The sequence below is a fragment of the Dendrobates tinctorius genome, unplaced genomic scaffold, assembly GCF_039654945.1.
Source record: "Dendrobates tinctorius isolate UK_male_01 unplaced genomic scaffold, ASM3965494v1 ptg000227l, whole genome shotgun sequence".
Classification (NCBI taxonomy): domain Eukaryota; kingdom Metazoa; phylum Chordata; class Amphibia; order Anura; family Dendrobatidae; genus Dendrobates; species Dendrobates tinctorius.
This window is the reverse complement of record NW_027361894.1, coordinates 1,554,500-1,571,861: the sequence shown is the minus strand read 5'-3', so window position 1 is coordinate 1,571,861 and position 17,362 is coordinate 1,554,500. Positions and strand designations below refer to the sequence as shown.

Here is a 17,362-nt window from a genome sequence, read left to right as displayed (position 1 = left end):
TGTGATGGCACCTTTAGAAAACATATCACATTTTGTTACAAAGCAGGTTTCAGTTTGTATTTTACAGTTAAATAATACCTTGTGCAGGCTTGTTCATTCCTTTCCTCATCCCACGATCGAAGCACAAGAGTGTGGCCATGACAAACACTTTCTAGGGTGTTTTCCCTGTAGTTCCTCTCTGCTGTCTCATTGGAGTGGCCAAGATATCTTGCAAATAGATGTTTTTCTGAGTCTTTTAATCTGGAGATGGTCCAGGATTCGATGACTTTCCGAATCATTTGGCTGGTTACAGAGGGAAGCTCAAACCTAGAATGAAATGTAGAGAATCAAACACATAGCTCTGTACATAGGTTTTCAGAAAGATTTTCTAAATCTTACCTTGTATGATAGCGCGTTATGTCATTGGACACATTATATATGGCCCCCCCTGTGGTCGATAGGAAGAAATTATTTGGCGAGTTTACATTGACCAGAACAGGTCGTATTTTGTCAAAATACACCTCTAGCCACTGTAAAAGCAAAAACAAATACAAATACAAACATGGTAAGATAGCGAGGGACTCTGGGATTTTCCATGAGGAAAGGAAACTTTGAGAAATTTTACTTCTTGTTCAGTTCGAGAAAGCGCAAAGCATGCCACTTGTTGGGCGGATGTCTTGTGTGCCTTCACACCGACTACTATGCAGTCTCCCCCCTGAAATGAGTAAGGCAACCTTCTGTCCCACTCTGAAACCTGTGAGGGAAGACAGATGTGGAAGTTTTAAGTGACAGGTGTCATTTAAGGTGATGTGGCAGAGGAGGTGGTTACGTACTGTAAGATTTTGAATTACGCCCGGGCGCTGTCCATGTTTTAAGACCAGAAGGGTCTCCAAATAGTACAGGACATTCAGCTGATGATACGTTTTTTTGCTACCACCTTTTATACATTGGAGTGATTTCGAAAAGGAGTTCTTGGCCACATTTAAGATCTTTAGATATTCCGCTGGCTTCGAATGCGTTGTGGTTAATGCGTCAAACCTAAGATGGAGAAAACATATGGTTACATATGGCCATGTGAAAACCCTGGGGACAAAAGAATGATTAACAAAATATACACCTTTTGAGCTTGGAAAAATTGTGTTTCCCTAGGAAACACTCCATTCACTTTGCCTTTTATTGTAATTCTGGTGAAATGGGTATTCATTGTAATTACTGTTCACATTGTTATATGTTACAAGTGTTTTATATGACTTGTTATCTTTTGTCTATTTTGACATTTGGGGCCACCTGGTCCTTTTCCCTGTTTTGTCCCTTACCCCTCCCCCCTCTCTCCTTTCCCTTCCTTTATATTGTTTAAAACCCCAATAAAATGTTTGGAAAAGGAAAAATTGCAAATATATTTTTTCTTTTCTGGTTATCCAATAAAAGGATCACTGCTAGAAAACTTTTCTCATTATTATTTTTTTTTGGGGGGACAAAAGAGTGATTGGAACAAAATATACACACATTCATATAAGCTCATAACTCACCTGTTGCTGACCACCTCCTTTGAGACTCCTTTTGCCAGCAACGTTTGGATTTCCTTGGTCACGGTATCAAAAATTTTGTAGGCTTTATACAGCTTTTTGTCTTCATGAGCCAGATTGGTTGCTCTTTGCTGATAACGCAGGAATCTTTTCAAGTTTTTTAAATAATTACATGATGTCTGGCTTGAGAGCCCGACTTCCTGCAGCTTACCAAAGAACGACCGTGCCTTCTGAATGTCCATTACAAAATCTAAATGCAAGCAGTCATTATTCATATAATAAAGAAACCCCGACACATTTGCCACCTCCTGCTTGATCTTCTTCATTGACGCCACGTATGTCTTTAAATATTGCGCAAAACCCATCAGAACTGGATGACTATCTGAAAAACGCTTATATAAACCGGCTTTTTTCATGCGTAATTTTAGCCCAGTCCATTTTCTTTTTAGGGCTCTATAATGTAGGATGAAAGAACAATGATTCAGACTTTGTTACATAAAAAAAAAAAAATTAACAGATGAGAAAAGAGATGGTGCAGATTTCCTCACCTGTTCAGGTCCTCATCAGACCCGTCATTGGATTCATGCTCAGAGGAGACGGCGGATTCCTGCCCATCAGAGAAGGTATATTCTTCACCGGACGACACTTCCTCCTCCTCGTCCTCTTCTTCCTCTTCATCACTCTGGCATTCACTAGAATCCTTCTCCACTGGTAAGTCTCCTAATTCTTCATCATCCATTACCTGAGGATCCGTGCGGACTGGACTTCCCACACTCACTATTTCCCATTCCTCGTCTATAATAACTGGTGAGTCTTTTGGTTTGGGTATGGCTGGACCCGCTTGCTCATTCCTAAAAAGTTAGTATGACAATCAGCAAATGCTGGAGACTGGGTATAAACGACCAGTTATGATGTTACAGCCAGGCTCTAAAACAAATATGCCTCTATACGGGCTCCTGCACACTTGCTGAATTGTGATATCTAAGTAATTATGCAAAATACTAATGGGGTGTAACTTACAAACTGTCAGCATTTTGTAGCCTAGATACACAGATTTTAGGAAAAGCCCGGACAACTCCTTTAACTGTGAATGCTGAGTGTATCCTAATGAAAAGACTAAGCAATAAACTCACTGTACAGGTGATCTCTGATAATCTTCTCTTGAAGGAGATACTTGAGTTGACTGAGTAGAGGGATGCACGGCACTGGCACTGTGAGGAGAGAAAGCATTATGTGTGAGTTTAAGACAGACAGACTGACTGACTGACTGACTGACACTTACACACTCTCTGCCATCTCGCTCTCCTGGACCACTTCAAATTCCACCACAGGGGTAGTGCTGCTGGCACCTGCAATCTGCTCCTCAAGTTTGACAGTACTGTAAATTTTTAAAAAAAAGCACCTAACGGACATGCATATCAAATTGTGATGAGCGATCCTGGGTTAGATAGGGTCAAATGCATCGGCCCAATATGACCAAAAATCAGAGATTTAGATGGAGGCTGTGCTGCTCCACAAATGCTGAATTGTGATATCTGGGTAACCATCCAAAATACTAACAGGGTGTAACTTATAACCTGTCAGCATTTTGTAGCCTAGATACACAGATTTTAGGAAAAGCCCGGACAAACCTTTTAACTGTGAATGCTGAGTGTATCCTAATGAAAAGACTAAGCAAAAAACTCACTGTACAGGCGATATCTGGTAGTCTTCTCTTGAAGGAGATACTTGAGTTGACTGAGCAGAGGGATGCACGGCACTGGCACTGCGAGGAGAGAAAGCATTATGTGTGAGTTTAAGACAGACAGACTGACTGACTGACTGACAGACACTTACACACTCTCTGACATCTCGCTCTCCTGGACCACTTCAAATTCCACCGCAGGGTAGTGCTGCTGGCACCTGCAGTCTGCTCCTCAAGTTGGACAGTACTGTAAATTTATAAAAAGCCACCTGATTAAAGGACATGCATATCAAATGGTGATGAGCCATCCTGGGTTAGATGGGGTCAAAAGCATCGACCCAATATGACCGACAATCAGTGATCGGCCCTAACCTTAAACCCAGTCTGCCAAAAAAGCGCCTGATCCATCCTGAGGTTGGGCCGATCAGACCATTCAACACTAATATATTAAACATACAAAGTCATGTGATATAGCCAGAACATTGATAGGAAAAAGTGGAGCCTACCTGGCCGCAGTTGGCTTCCGGACTATGAGGAACCCTCTATCCTCAAGGAAAGGGATTACATTAGCCAATGTTTCAAGAGGCATAATGTCCTCCTCGTCTATGCTTGTCCCTTTGGATGAGATTTTTCTAACTCTGGCCCTTGCATCAGCAATAGTGGCTTTCCTCTCCTCGGCAGAATTCTTGGTCATACACACTCCGTATAGATCTCTGTCCAGTCGCTCTGATACTTTAGAGCAAACTGGGCAGGTCAGGTATGCCCTCGTGGTATATTTTCTAAAAAAAAGCAGTATAAGACTGGTGATGCACCGTGCAACTATTGTCAAAGGGAATACGGCTTAACACATTCATAAAGCGCTCAAAAAGTTGCAGACATGACAAATTGGTACACTTCACACCATTCCATGTGGTATCACTGTCACAGTGTGACTGCGTATTGCATCAAGTAAGGTAATTTACCCATAGACACCCAGAAGTGAATAAAATTTTTTATACATATTGGCAAATGTAAGACACTGATAGGTAATGTTCATACTTGCGCACATGAGCCGGCGGATCCACAAGACCATGGGATCTGTATTAAAAAACACACCATGTAAAAATAAAACCTACCCTGTAAAAAAAAAATCTCACAGCCTATTTCCTTGCAATAAAACAACAAATACATGCTGGTTGTTTTATTCAATCTTTTTGGGGCAGCAGTGACTCTGTACATTGGGTGAATTTCGTTCTCTAGTGCAGGGGTCTCAAACTTGGCAGAGTAAATGGGCCGCACATAAAAAAAATTTAAGCTGGCGGGCCGCATTCCTTTCAAACTTAATACAGTCACAATTGATAGCGGTATCTAAGGGGTTAAACGGCCACCATCGGTGCTAATACCGATCGTGGCCGTTTAAATAGGTTGACATAACGATGTCAAAGCGATCCCACAAACGATATGACATGATGGGATTGCTGGGACATCGTTAGGCTGATCGCTGGTGAGCTGTCACAAGACAGCCCCAGCGATCAGGACCAGCGATGCTGAATGCTGGTTTCTAATGTAAGCATCGGGTATCCAGGAGCCGCGCGATTCCTGGATACCCGCTGTTTACCTTGGAAACCGGCATACACGCTGGTTTCCAAGGTAATCATCAGGTGTCTAAGAGCTGCGCGACTCCTGGATGCCCGATGTTTACATTATAAACCAGCGTTCAGCGTCGCTGATCGCTGGTCTCTCGCTGTCACACGCGATGCGTGCTGGGCAGAGGGAGACCAGTGATCAAAAAATGACCCAGGCCGATCGAGAACGATCAGCAATAAACAGCAGGGGCGCCAGTCGCTGATCCCCGCCACACACCGCGATCTCGCTGGTGAGATCGCTGTTGCGTCACAAAATCAGCGATCTCGCTAGAGAGATCGCTGTGTGTGACGGGGCGCTAACCTCAGCGGATGATAGCGCCGGCTCACATGCAGAGCTGATACTACAATCTCGCTGTACACGCACAGCCACAGTCACCTGCAAAATCCACCAATGGGAGGAAAGTCACGCCTCTGCTCTCTGTGCGCTGGCGTGATGTCATTACAACGCACCAGAGGGATGTCATCATGCAGGACCACAGCTACTACGGAGCGGCGCACTCCTCTCTTCTAGCATGAGCAGTGGCGTAACTACAAAGTTATGGGCCCTGGTGCCATGCCAAAATACACGCACATCACCACTCCACACACCTCGTACACACGCAGCTCCGCTCCGTACACACGCGGCTCCGCTCCGTACACCTCGTACACACGCGGCTCCGCTCCGTACACCTTGTACACACGCGGCTCCGCTCCGTACACCTCGTACACACGCGGCTCCGCTCCGTACACCTCGTACACACGCGACTCCGCTCAGAACACCTCGTACACACGCGGCTCTGCTCCGTACACCTCGGTCCTCATACACACACGGCTCTGCTCCGTACACCTCGGTCCTCATACACACACAGCTCTGCTCCATACACCTCATACACACTCGGCTCTGCTCCATACACCACATACACACTCAGCTCTGCTACATCCACCCTATAAACCCCTCCTGACCCACACAAACTTACCGGCACCCAGCGCCGTGACAACCAGCACAGACATTACCGTCCTGCATACACTGAGGCCCCTGATCATGTGACCTCTGACTCCTCCCCTCCTGTGACCTCATCACAGGTCCTGTGCACACAACCATTGCATGCTCCTAATGCATGCTCCTAATGCATGCCACTAATGCATGCCACTAATGCATGCCACTGCCTTCCCCCTTCTACCTACCTCAGGGAGTGCGACATGGTGCACCATGGACCGCAGATGACTGCTTCAGGGGCTGCATGTTTGAGACCTCTGCTCTAGTGGATAGTCGTTTATCAGATTGCCTTGCTATGCACTATGCTAGCAGTTAAGTGGATTTACCTAGACCTGAGATTTGAATAGAGAATGAAATTCACCCATAGCAAGACGTCCTACAACTTTCCACTGTCCAAATCCAGCTTATTGAAGAGATAGTAGCAATTCTACGCACCCATCCACATCAATAGCAGCAGGCTCCATGCAAAGCAGGATAGCTATACCAAAACGTTTCTGTGATAATGCCCTGTGTTCAGGCCGCTGAATAAGTTACAGGGGGTGTGCTATAAATTTGAAACATTGCAAGCCCCACCTCTGAAGACCAAAAGTGGAGAAGCATCACATTTTTCTTTTCTTTCAAACATTGTAAGCCCCCCTTCTAGGGACCAAAGGTGGGAAATGCTTCATATTTCTTTTTTCAAAGTGGCATTCACAGTCTATGTGATGTCTTTTTTTTCTTTTTTCACTGTGATTTCAGAAGCAAAAATGCTCCTATCCTCGCCCTCCCTCCAGGTTCTGCTCATGCCTGGATGGAAGCCATAAATGGTGCTCACTGTGCGATCGCCAGGGAGGAAGAGAGTCTGTCGCCTTATCTCATTTTTTTGTTTGTTTTTTTAACACAGCTGTAATGTACACAGGGACATGTTAGTGTATAATTTAATATATAAAGCTCAATGTGTGTATGTATGCATGCATGTATGTATGTGTGTGTGTATGTCCAGGATTGGCATCCGCACCGTCGCAGCTACAGCCACAAAATTTGGCACAGTCACACGTCTGGACCCCGAGAGCGTCCTAGGCTATGTTGTGAGGTGAAATTTTAACCCTGCGCGTTCCAATTTTCCAAACAATTTTGCCCCTATCTACATAATGGGGAAAAAGTGTGTGCGTGTTAAGCCCTGCCCCTCATTATGATGTCATAATGCCCCTATCTACATAATGGGGAAACTGTGGGCATATCAAGCCCCGCCCCTCATTATGATGTCATAATGCCCCTATCTACATAATGGGGAAACTGTGTGCATATCAAGCCCCGCCCCTCATTATGATGTCATAATGGTTGACTATGGGATGGAGGATGTGTGATGGGTATATGGGCACTGGACTGTGGGATGGAGGATATGTATGATGGGTATATGGGCACGGGACTATGGGATGGCGGATATGTATATGGCCACGGGACTGGGATGGAGGATGTGTGATGGGTATATGGGCACGGGCCTATTGGATGGTGGATATGTATGATGGGTATATGGGCATGGGACTATGGGATGGCGGATATGTATGATGGGTATATGGGCATGGGCCTATGGGATGGTGGATATGTATGACTGGTTTATGGCATGGCACTATGGGATGGAGGATAACTATAATTTGTTATAACTAACCACAGTTAGTTACTATGCCCAGGCAGCGCTGGGCTCTACAGCTAATATATATATATATATATACACACACACACACACATACACACTATATAATTGCATTGTGCGTCCACTTCTGCAATGCAAATCCTGGGTCGCTGAACCAATCCCGGCCAGCCAGAACCAATCAGGGACAGGTGCAGTCCAGCCGCGAATTGAACCACGCTCACCGGAAGTGGAACCCACCCGCTGCCAGGAGCCGCCTGGACCCGCCGTCGCTGGGACCCCCCTTCCCCGTCGCCCGACATCGCCACTGCGCTGCCTGCAGCCACCTCCGTGCACAGGCTGCAAGCCGCGGTCTTTCCTATAGGCTGTGGCTGCATGGAGGTGGGTGCAGGCAGCACTGCTGCGATGTCGGGCGAGGGGACACATATACACACACCGCATGTGTATATATACACACACACACTAACTCAGATCACATGACTGTGACATCACCAAAGGCTCTCGAGCAGGTATAGACAGAAGCTCCCCTGCTCTGCTCCTCTCTTCCCCCGCTTTATCCGCTCTCTGCCCCGATGTCCCCTCCTGTGCTCCGCTGCCTCCTTCTCTGCTGGCCCCCGCTGTGCTACACTCACCCCCGCTTTACTTGCTCTGCTTCACTGATCCCTTCTCTGCTCCGCTGCCCCCGCTGTGCTCTGCTCATCCCCGCTCTGCGCTGCTGACCTTCTCTGTTCCTCTGTTCCTACTGTGCTCCACTGACTCTTCTGTGCTCCGCTGTCCCCAGCTATGCTCCGCTCACCCCTTTTCTGCTCTGCTGTCCCCCTCTGCGGTCTGCTAACCCCTCCTCTGGTGTTCCCCGCTGTGCTCCACTGACCCTTCTCTACTCTGCTGTCCCCCACTGTGCTCCCTTGACCCTTCTCTGCTAACCCCCACTGTGCTCTGCTGAACCCTTCTCTGCTTTGCTGTCCCCCACTCTGCTCCGCTGACCCCTTCTCTACTCTGCTGTCCCCCACTGTGCTCTGCCTAGCTGAAGAGCCCAGCGCTGCCCGGGCATAGTAACTAACTGTGGTTAGTTATAACAAATTATAATTATCCTCCTTCCCATAGTCCTGTGCCCATATACCCATCATACATATCCTCCATCCCATAGTCGAGTGTCCATATACCCATCACACATCCTCCATCCCATAGTCCCATGCCCATATACCCATCATACATATTCTCCATCCCATAGTCTCATGCCCATATACCCATCATACATATTCTCCATCCCATAGTCCCATGCTCATATACACATCATACATATTCTACATCCAAAGTCCCATGCCCATATACCCATCATACATATTCTCCATCCCATAGCCTCATGCCCAAATGCCCATCATACATATCCTCATCCCATAGTCCAGTCCCCATATACCCATCACACATCCTCCATCCCATAGTCAACCATTATGACATCATAACGAGCGGCAGGGCTTGCAACCTATGATGACATCAGTGTTGCCATGGCTGACATCATAATGAGGGGCGGGGCTTGACACGCACACACTTTTTCCCCATTATGTAGATAGGGGCAAAATTGTTTGGTGAATTGGAACGCGCGTTGTTAAAATTTCACCTCACAACATAGCTTAGGACACTCTCGGGGTCCAGACATGTGACTGTGCCAAATTTTGTTGCTGTAGCTGCGACGGTGCGGATGCCAATCCCGAATATACACACACACACACATACATGCACACACACACTTGAGCTTTATATGTTAGATAGTACAAACACTTCAACAGTAAAATATCAATTTATATATACACACACACACATACACACTATATAATTGCATTGTGCGTCCACTTCTGCAATGCAAATCCTGGGTCACTGAACCAATCCCGGCCAGCCAGAACCAATCAGGGACAGGTGCAGTCCAGCCGCGAATTGCGACGGGAATTGAACCACGCTCACCGGAAGTGGAACCCACCCGCTGCCAGGAGCCGCCTGGACCCGCCGTCGCTGGGACCCCCCTTCCCCGTCGCCCGACATCGCCACTGCGCTGCCTGCCAATAGTCATTGCTCAAATCTGATGCTATGGAAGGTGGTTGGTGGGGCTTATCGTGTATTCAGTGTGCTTTCACACTGGCATTTCATCCTGATCAAGATTTGTGCAGAGGCATCTGCATCAGGATATTCTCCACATCCTGATACAAACGCATGTCACAAAATCCTGATCAGGATGTAGTTGGAATGTGAACTTCTGACCTCTGGGGCAGAGGAGAGCGAAGGGGGGAAAGGAGATTGGAGGGAAAATAGAGGATAGATGGGAGAAAGAAGACATACTGGCAAATGTAAAAAAAGACAATATGAGGGAAAAAGAAAGCAAGAAAGAGGGAGAGAGAGAACTTTTTCTCTTTCTATCTCCGGGCATGCTCAGTGTCAAATCCACCTGCGCTGTGAAAGCAGGCATCCTGATGACAGTGCGACTACATTGACTTTCATAAGTTGCTGTGACGCACTGCACCGGATCAGGATGGCTGCAGATATTTCAAGCACTCCAAAATTGCAGCAAGTTGCATTTTGGGAGGTCTTGAAGACAATGCACCTATCTGCATCCTGATCAAGATGCGTTCCTATGTTAAGTATAGGGAGAAGATCTGCATCAGGATGCATCAGGATTGCTATGCATACAAACGCACACCACTCAAGCGCAGATGTGAAACTAGCCTCAGTTAGGACTCTTACCCAGATGTTTCTCCTTCCTTGCTTTCCTCCATTTTCACCAATTGTTTCATTCCTTCAACTAAATCCGTCAAGACAATCTGGTGCTCGAGGGTCTCATAGTAAAGATAATCAGCTGTGAGGGAAAGCGTGTCCTTTGGCATCTCATCTGCCCAATACTTATATGCAGAAATCGCCTTTTGGTACATCATAACGGGCAGCTTGAACCTGAGAAGAAAGGAATTGTTAGTATGGGCAAAGGCCCCTTTACATGCAGAGATATTTGTTCAAAGATTGGTCGGCAGATCTCTGATGGCTGTGAAATCATGGATGTATTGTTTCATTAGTACCCAGCCACAAACCTGGCACTGTATGTCCATGATTTCACTGCAAACAAACACTTTAAGCAAGGCGGGGTGGCTGTGGTTAGCACTGCAGACTTGCAGTTTTCTATGTTTTCCCCATGTTTGCCTGGGTTTCCTCCCAGGCTCCAAACACATACTGATAGGATGTTTACCTTGTGAGCCGCAATGGGGACAGGGTTGCAAATGTATGTAAAGCGATTTGGAATTAATAGTGCTATATAAATGAATATTATTATTAGTGGGTAAAAGGCCACTAAGACTTAATTGAAAATATATTCATATAATCTAAAGTAAAAATTATTAGTTGCCTACAGCAACTACGCACAGATCAACTTTCATTTTACCTGAGCAATTTAGGACATGGAAACAGTTCAGATTGGTTTCTATGGGCAGCAGACAGTTTGTGTATATTTATTATTAACATTATAATTAGAGTTGAGCGATACCGTCCGATACTTCAAAGTATCGGATCGGAATGGATCGGCCGATCTTTAAAAAAAGTATCGGTATCGCCGATTCCGATACCGGAAGTCCCATTCAAGTCTATGGGACTTCCGGTATCGGAATAAGAAAAACCCTGTTTTTGCCTTGTACAGCCTCTCTGGGGTCTGTACGGGCCTTTCGGGGAGCTGTGCCGGCCTGCCAGGGGGTCTGTGCAGGCTCCGGTGGTCTGTGCCGGCCTGCCGGGGGGCTGTGCCGGCCTGCCGGTGGTGTGTGCAGGCTCCGGTGGGCTGTGCCGGCCTGCCGGTGGTCTGTGCAGGCTCCGGTGGGCTGTGCCGGCCTGCCGGGGGGCTGTGCCGGCCTGCCGGTGGTCTGTGCAGGCTCCGGGGGGCTGTGCAGGCATCGTCCGATGGGACTACAAGTCCCATCGGGCGATGCCTGCTACCATGACAGTGATTGACACATTAGCCAATGATGGGACAGTAGTAGTCCCATCATCCGGCTAATGTGTTAAATGTTAAAAAAAAAAAATACTACATACATACTACATACATACTACATGCATGCTACATACATACTACATGCTACATACATACTACATGCATGCTACATACATACTACATGCTACATACATACTACATATATACTACATGCATGCTACATACATACTACATGCTACATACATACAACATATATACTACATACATACTACATACATGCTACATACATGCTGCATACATACTGCATGCTACATACATACTACATACATACTACATACATACTACATGCATGCTACATACATACTGCATGCTACATACATACTACATACATGCTACATGCATGCTACATACATACTACATACATACTACATACATACTACATGCATGCTACATGCATGCTACATACATACTGCATGCTACATACATACTACATACATACTACATACATACTACATGCATGCTACATGCATGCTACATACATACTACATGCTACATACATACCACATACATACTACATACATACTACATGCTACATACATACTACATATATACTACATGCATGCTACATACATACTACATGCTACATACATACCACATACATACTACATACATACTACATGCTACATACATACTACATATATACTACATGCATGCTACATACATACTACATGCTACATACATACCACATACATACTACATACATGCTACATACATACTACATATATACTACATGCATGCTACATACATACTACATATATACTACATGCATGCTACATACATACTGCATGCTACATGCATGCTACATACATACTACATACATACTACATGCTACATACATACCACATATATACTACATACATACTACATACAATACATTCATACATACAATACATACATAGACATACAGTACATATAACATAGAGTAACATACTTACCAATACTTGTCACATTGTTCCACGAAGCCATTGTCTTTTCCGGAATAAATATTAACATAACAAACCACAAAAATACTCACCCACGATCCGAAGCAGTCCACGAGTGTGTCCCACGACGATCTTGGGTAGAGAACGGCAGCATCAGCTGATGCTGCCGTTCTCTACGGGCTGCAGGAATCCAATGACGGAAGGTAGGTATCCTTCCGCACTGTATTCCTCCGCCACTTAAAAAAAAAAAAGTCCCTAGTCTCACTTTATGCCATTGCTGTGTGGGAATTTCCCACGCAGCAATGGCATAAAGTGAGACTAGGGACTTTTTTTTTTTTTAAGTGGCGGAGGAATACAGTGCGGAAGGATACCTACCTTCCGTCATTGGATTCCTGCAGCCCGTAGAGAACTGCAGCATCATCTGATGCTGCAGTTCTCTACCCAAGATCGTCGTGGGACACACTCGTGGACTGCTTCGGATCGTGGGTGAGTATTTTTGTGGTTTGTTATGTTAATATTTATTCCGGAAAAGACAATGGCTTCGGGGAACAATGTGACAAGTATTGGTAAGTATGTTACTCTATGTTATATGTACTGTATGTCTATGTATGTATTGTATGAATGTATTGTATGTATGTAGTATATACAGTATGTGGTATGTATGTAGCATGTAGTATGTATGTAGTATGTATGTAGCATGCATGTAGTATATATGTAGTATGTATGTAGCATGCATGTAGTATATATGTAGTATGTATGTAGCATGTAGCATGTATGTAGTATGTATGTGGTATGTATGTAGCATGTATGTAGCATGCATGTAGTATATATGTAGTATGTATGTAGCATGTAGTATGTATGTAGTATGTATGTAGTATGTATGTGGTATGTATGTAGCATGTAGTATGTATGTAGCATGCATGTAGCATGTAGTATGTATGTAGCATGCATGTAGCATGCATGTAGTATGTATGTAGCATGCATGTAGTATATATGTAGTATGTATGTAGCATGTAGTATGTATGTAGTATGTATGTAGTATGTATGTGGTATGTATGTAGCATGTAGTATGTATGTAGCATGCATGTAGCATGCATGTAGTATGTATGTAGCATGCATGTAGTATGTATGTATGTAGTATGTATGTAGCATGCATGTAGTATGTATGTAGTATGTATGTGGTATGTATGTAGCATGTAGTATGTATGTAGCATGCATGTAGCATGCATGTAGTATGTATGTAGCATGCATGTAGTATATATGTAGTATGTATGTAGCATGTAGTATGTATGTAGTATGTATGTAGTATGTATGTGGTATGTATGTAGCATGTAGTATGTATGTAGCATGCATGTAGCATGCATGTAGTATGTATGTAGCATGCATGTAGTATGTATGTATGTAGTATGTATGTAGCATGCATGTAGTATGTATGTAGTATGTATGTAGTATGTATGTAGTATGTATGTAGCATGTATGTAGCATGTATGTAGTATGTATGTAGTATATATGTAGTATGTATGTAGTATATATGTAGTATGTATGTAGCATGTAGTATGTATGTTGCATGTAGTATGTAGCATGCATGTAGTATATATGTAGTATGCATGTAGCATGTAGTATGTATGTAGCATGCATGTAGTATACATGTAGTATGTATGTAGCATGTAGTATGTATGTAGCATGCATGTAGTATGTATGTAGCATGCATGTAGTATGTATGTAGTATGTATGTAGTATTTTTTTTTTTTTTTTTAACATTTAACACATTAGCCGGATGATGGGACTACTACTGTCCCATCATTGGCTAATGTGTCAATCACTGTCATGGTAGCAGGCATCGCCAGATGGGACTTGTAGTCCCATCGGACGATGCTTGCACAGACCCCCGGACATCAGCACAGCCCCCCGGCAGGCCGGCACAGCCCCCCGGCAGGCCGGTACAGACCCCCACAGGGTGCACAGACCACCGGCAGGCCGGCACAGCCCCCCGGCAGGCCGGTACAGACCCCCACAGGGTGCACAGACCACCGGCAGTCCGGCACAGCCCCCCGGCAGGCCGGTACAGACCCCCACAGGGTGCACAGACCACCGGCAGGCCAGCACAGCCCCCCGGCAGGCCGGTACAGACCCCGGGCAGTCCACACAGCCCACCGGCAGGCCGGCAGAGACCCCCGGAAGGCCCGAAATGACGGCGCATCATGATGCGCACACACCGCGCATCATGATGACGTCAGGCTGTCAATCAACTTTGAACTTCCGATTCCGATGCCGAATTCCGATATTGAAAAAATATCGGAAGTCGGTATCGGAATTCCGATACAGCAAGTATCGGCCGATACCCAATACTTGCGGTATCGGAATGCTCAACACTAATTATAATTAATAACATAATAATAAATATTATTTATTTAATTCTATATATTTTCACTTTGCCTTATTTTAAAAAATAAGGACCTGTGTTTCTCCCCCTTTCCACTTACCTGTTATGGAATCGCATCAGGTCTGCTGAAGGATTTTTCAAACCTTGGCCAGATTGAGAAAGCAAAAATTGCTCGACGGTGGTTGATTGCACTTTATCCAATGTCGGCCATATTTTTTCAAAATATATTCTAAAAAGCTGTTAGCGTAAAACAATAAATTAGCGATTTGACCTATGTAGAACACTGAACTATATACTCTTCATGTTTTCTCCAAGGATTTCTAACACGTATCTTCTCCTCCTCATTGTCCAGTATAACTATATCGCGTCCTATGTAAACAGCTACAAATTTGCTTTCTTCACGGTCTTTTACCTCTTTCTTTTGCAGCCAATGTTTTACCTATTGATAACAAACAGAAAATACATTGCATATGACACACCATCATATCTACACAAAAATGGTTGGTGATCAACATCACCCAGCAATCTGAAGTCCTCATATACCTCAAGGGTCGTGGCGCAAGTCTCAACCGCGGAGTCCACCCAGTAACAGGTACATAGTAGAAGAACGGAAGACAACGTCTCACAGGTTGGTGCAGTATCAAAAAGCGCGCTGTGAGCGGAATAAAGTGCTTTTTGATACTGCACCAATCTGTGACATGCTGTCTTCCATTCTTCTACAGCATCATATCTGTCAATAGTTTGATAATAAGTTGCTTACCGCTAGGTTTTTGGGTACCGATGGCTTGCGTTTGTGTCTCAAAATGAGGAGTGCAACGAGGTATGATACAGCTAGAACCTTTTCATTGTTGGAGATTTTTTGATCCAACATTGCGTTCCTAAATATGGTGTTGATAGGTTTTTTAGACACTTCTAGGATTTTGCAGCATTCTTGATTAATGATTGGCTGGGGAGCCAACCTGTATGGGATTAAAAAAACAAAAAAGTTACTTTCACACTTATTCATTCTTATGAATACTTTGTAATTTATGGAAATTATCCAAGCAGTGACTCCAATACTTACCCCCTTTTCATGCCTTTACTTGTCTTATGGAGTCCTTGTTGAATCTCGTTTAATTCCTCTAAAAAACGTTTTGCATTTACTTTTGTTTCTTCCTCATCCACGGTATCAGGGCAGTTGTCTCTCACAAAAATCACAAATTGGCGCACATTTCGTAGGTATTTTTGAATAGTATTCTGAGTATTTTTCTTTGTCAGTTCATCAAAATATGCCTTTGTCTTGTCAGATTCGTTTATAAAGTCCAGGGTGATTTCCTCCGGATTGATGAAATAAAGAAATTTGGCAACATGGTCTACCTGAAATTAAATGCACATACATTAGGATTTGTCTCTTTAAGGAGTATTCATCAACTACATGCAACCTGACAGCGTTTCAAACTTACCATTGCCTCAGCAGAAATCTCTTTATGGGTCTCCTGTAAAAATGTTTTAAACCTTGTCAGCATAGGGGAATTTATATCATGTTTCTTGTACATCCCAGCCTCCGACAGTTGTTTTCGCGGGTGAGACCTGAAACAGATATAGACACATATTGGGACACATAGTAGGGAACTTTTTGCTCATAATTAGTGTCAGATACCTGTATATCCAGTATCCCTCTACATAATTTTCTATTGTAACAAGATGAGGGGCATAACTACAATAGGTGCAGGGGTTACAATCGCACGTGGGCCCTGGTGGCTAGGGGGCCCCAAAAGTCCCTTTTGGCCTACAGAAAGACTAATGCCATTACAGATTTGCAACAATTGAGGGCTCCGTTGGAGCCTTTGCATTGGGACCCATGAGCTTCCAGTTATGCCATTGATCAAAATCCTAACACTTTCCATACACAGGGACATCCCTGCCGCATGACCAGTGAAAAGGTGAGGACTCCCCACCCACCAAAAAGCACCCCACCTTGTTTGGCCAGAGAACCACCCCCCTAGCACCCATCACTACCCAAAAACGCACGTATCAGGTTTCTGAGGCTCCATGGAGCTGGCTGCATGACCCCTCCGCCCCCCATGCTCCTGGTTGTCACAGCATATGCATACAGTGTGGAGACCCAGAAGAGATTCACTTGCCTGATGTATAGCACACATTGTGTGTATATGTAACACTACTCAACCAGGAAAAGAAGAGGACGTAAGGCTGGCCCCTGAGACTACCCTGCATACCTGCTCAGTGACTAGTGGGTAGAAATCATCTAATAATGCATGCAACATACATTGAGTAGGCCTGTGTATATCCACCGGACACATGATCCAGACAGCCTCTGTGTACCCTGTTATCCAATTAAATAACTGATATACACAGATATATCTGCACATGCTTACTTATATTTAATCTGTTACTAATACAGTACTTGGACCTAATGGTACCGTATTTTCCGCTTTGTAAGACGCACTTTTTTCCCCAAAACTTGGGGGAAAATGGGGGTGCATCTTACAAAGAGGATATACAGTCATATGTAAAAGTTTGGGCACCCCTATTAATGTTAACCTTTTTTCTTTATAACAATTTTGGTTTTTGCAACAGCTATTTCAGTTTCATATATCTAATTACTGATGGACTCAGTTATA

The 17,362-nt window shown here is 44.5% G+C and overlaps 1 protein-coding gene and 1 long non-coding RNA gene across 2 annotated transcripts; both read right to left on the bottom strand.

The window, feature by feature from the left end:
• Nucleotides 1-35: 35 nt before the first annotated feature.
• Nucleotides 36-2,801, bottom strand: LOC141059341 (uncharacterized). Its single transcript, XM_073555666.1, has 7 exons — nucleotides 2,788-2,801; nucleotides 2,639-2,716; nucleotides 2,054-2,356; nucleotides 1,509-1,958; nucleotides 726-1,017; nucleotides 379-509; nucleotides 36-306 (listed from the first exon to the last, which is right to left on the bottom strand). Exons 1-7 carry the CDS (start codon nucleotides 2,799-2,801, stop codon nucleotides 36-38), a joined length of 1,539 nt encoding a protein of 512 aa, XP_073411767.1.
• A 424-nt stretch (nucleotides 2,802-3,225) lies between these two features.
• Nucleotides 3,226-4,267, bottom strand: LOC141059346 (uncharacterized). Its single transcript, XR_012222417.1, has 3 exons — nucleotides 4,228-4,267; nucleotides 3,696-3,968; nucleotides 3,226-3,436 (listed from the first exon to the last, which is right to left on the bottom strand). It is a non-coding gene; the product is annotated as an uncharacterized lncRNA (long non-coding RNA).
• Between the last annotated feature and the right edge of the window lie 13,095 nt (nucleotides 4,268-17,362).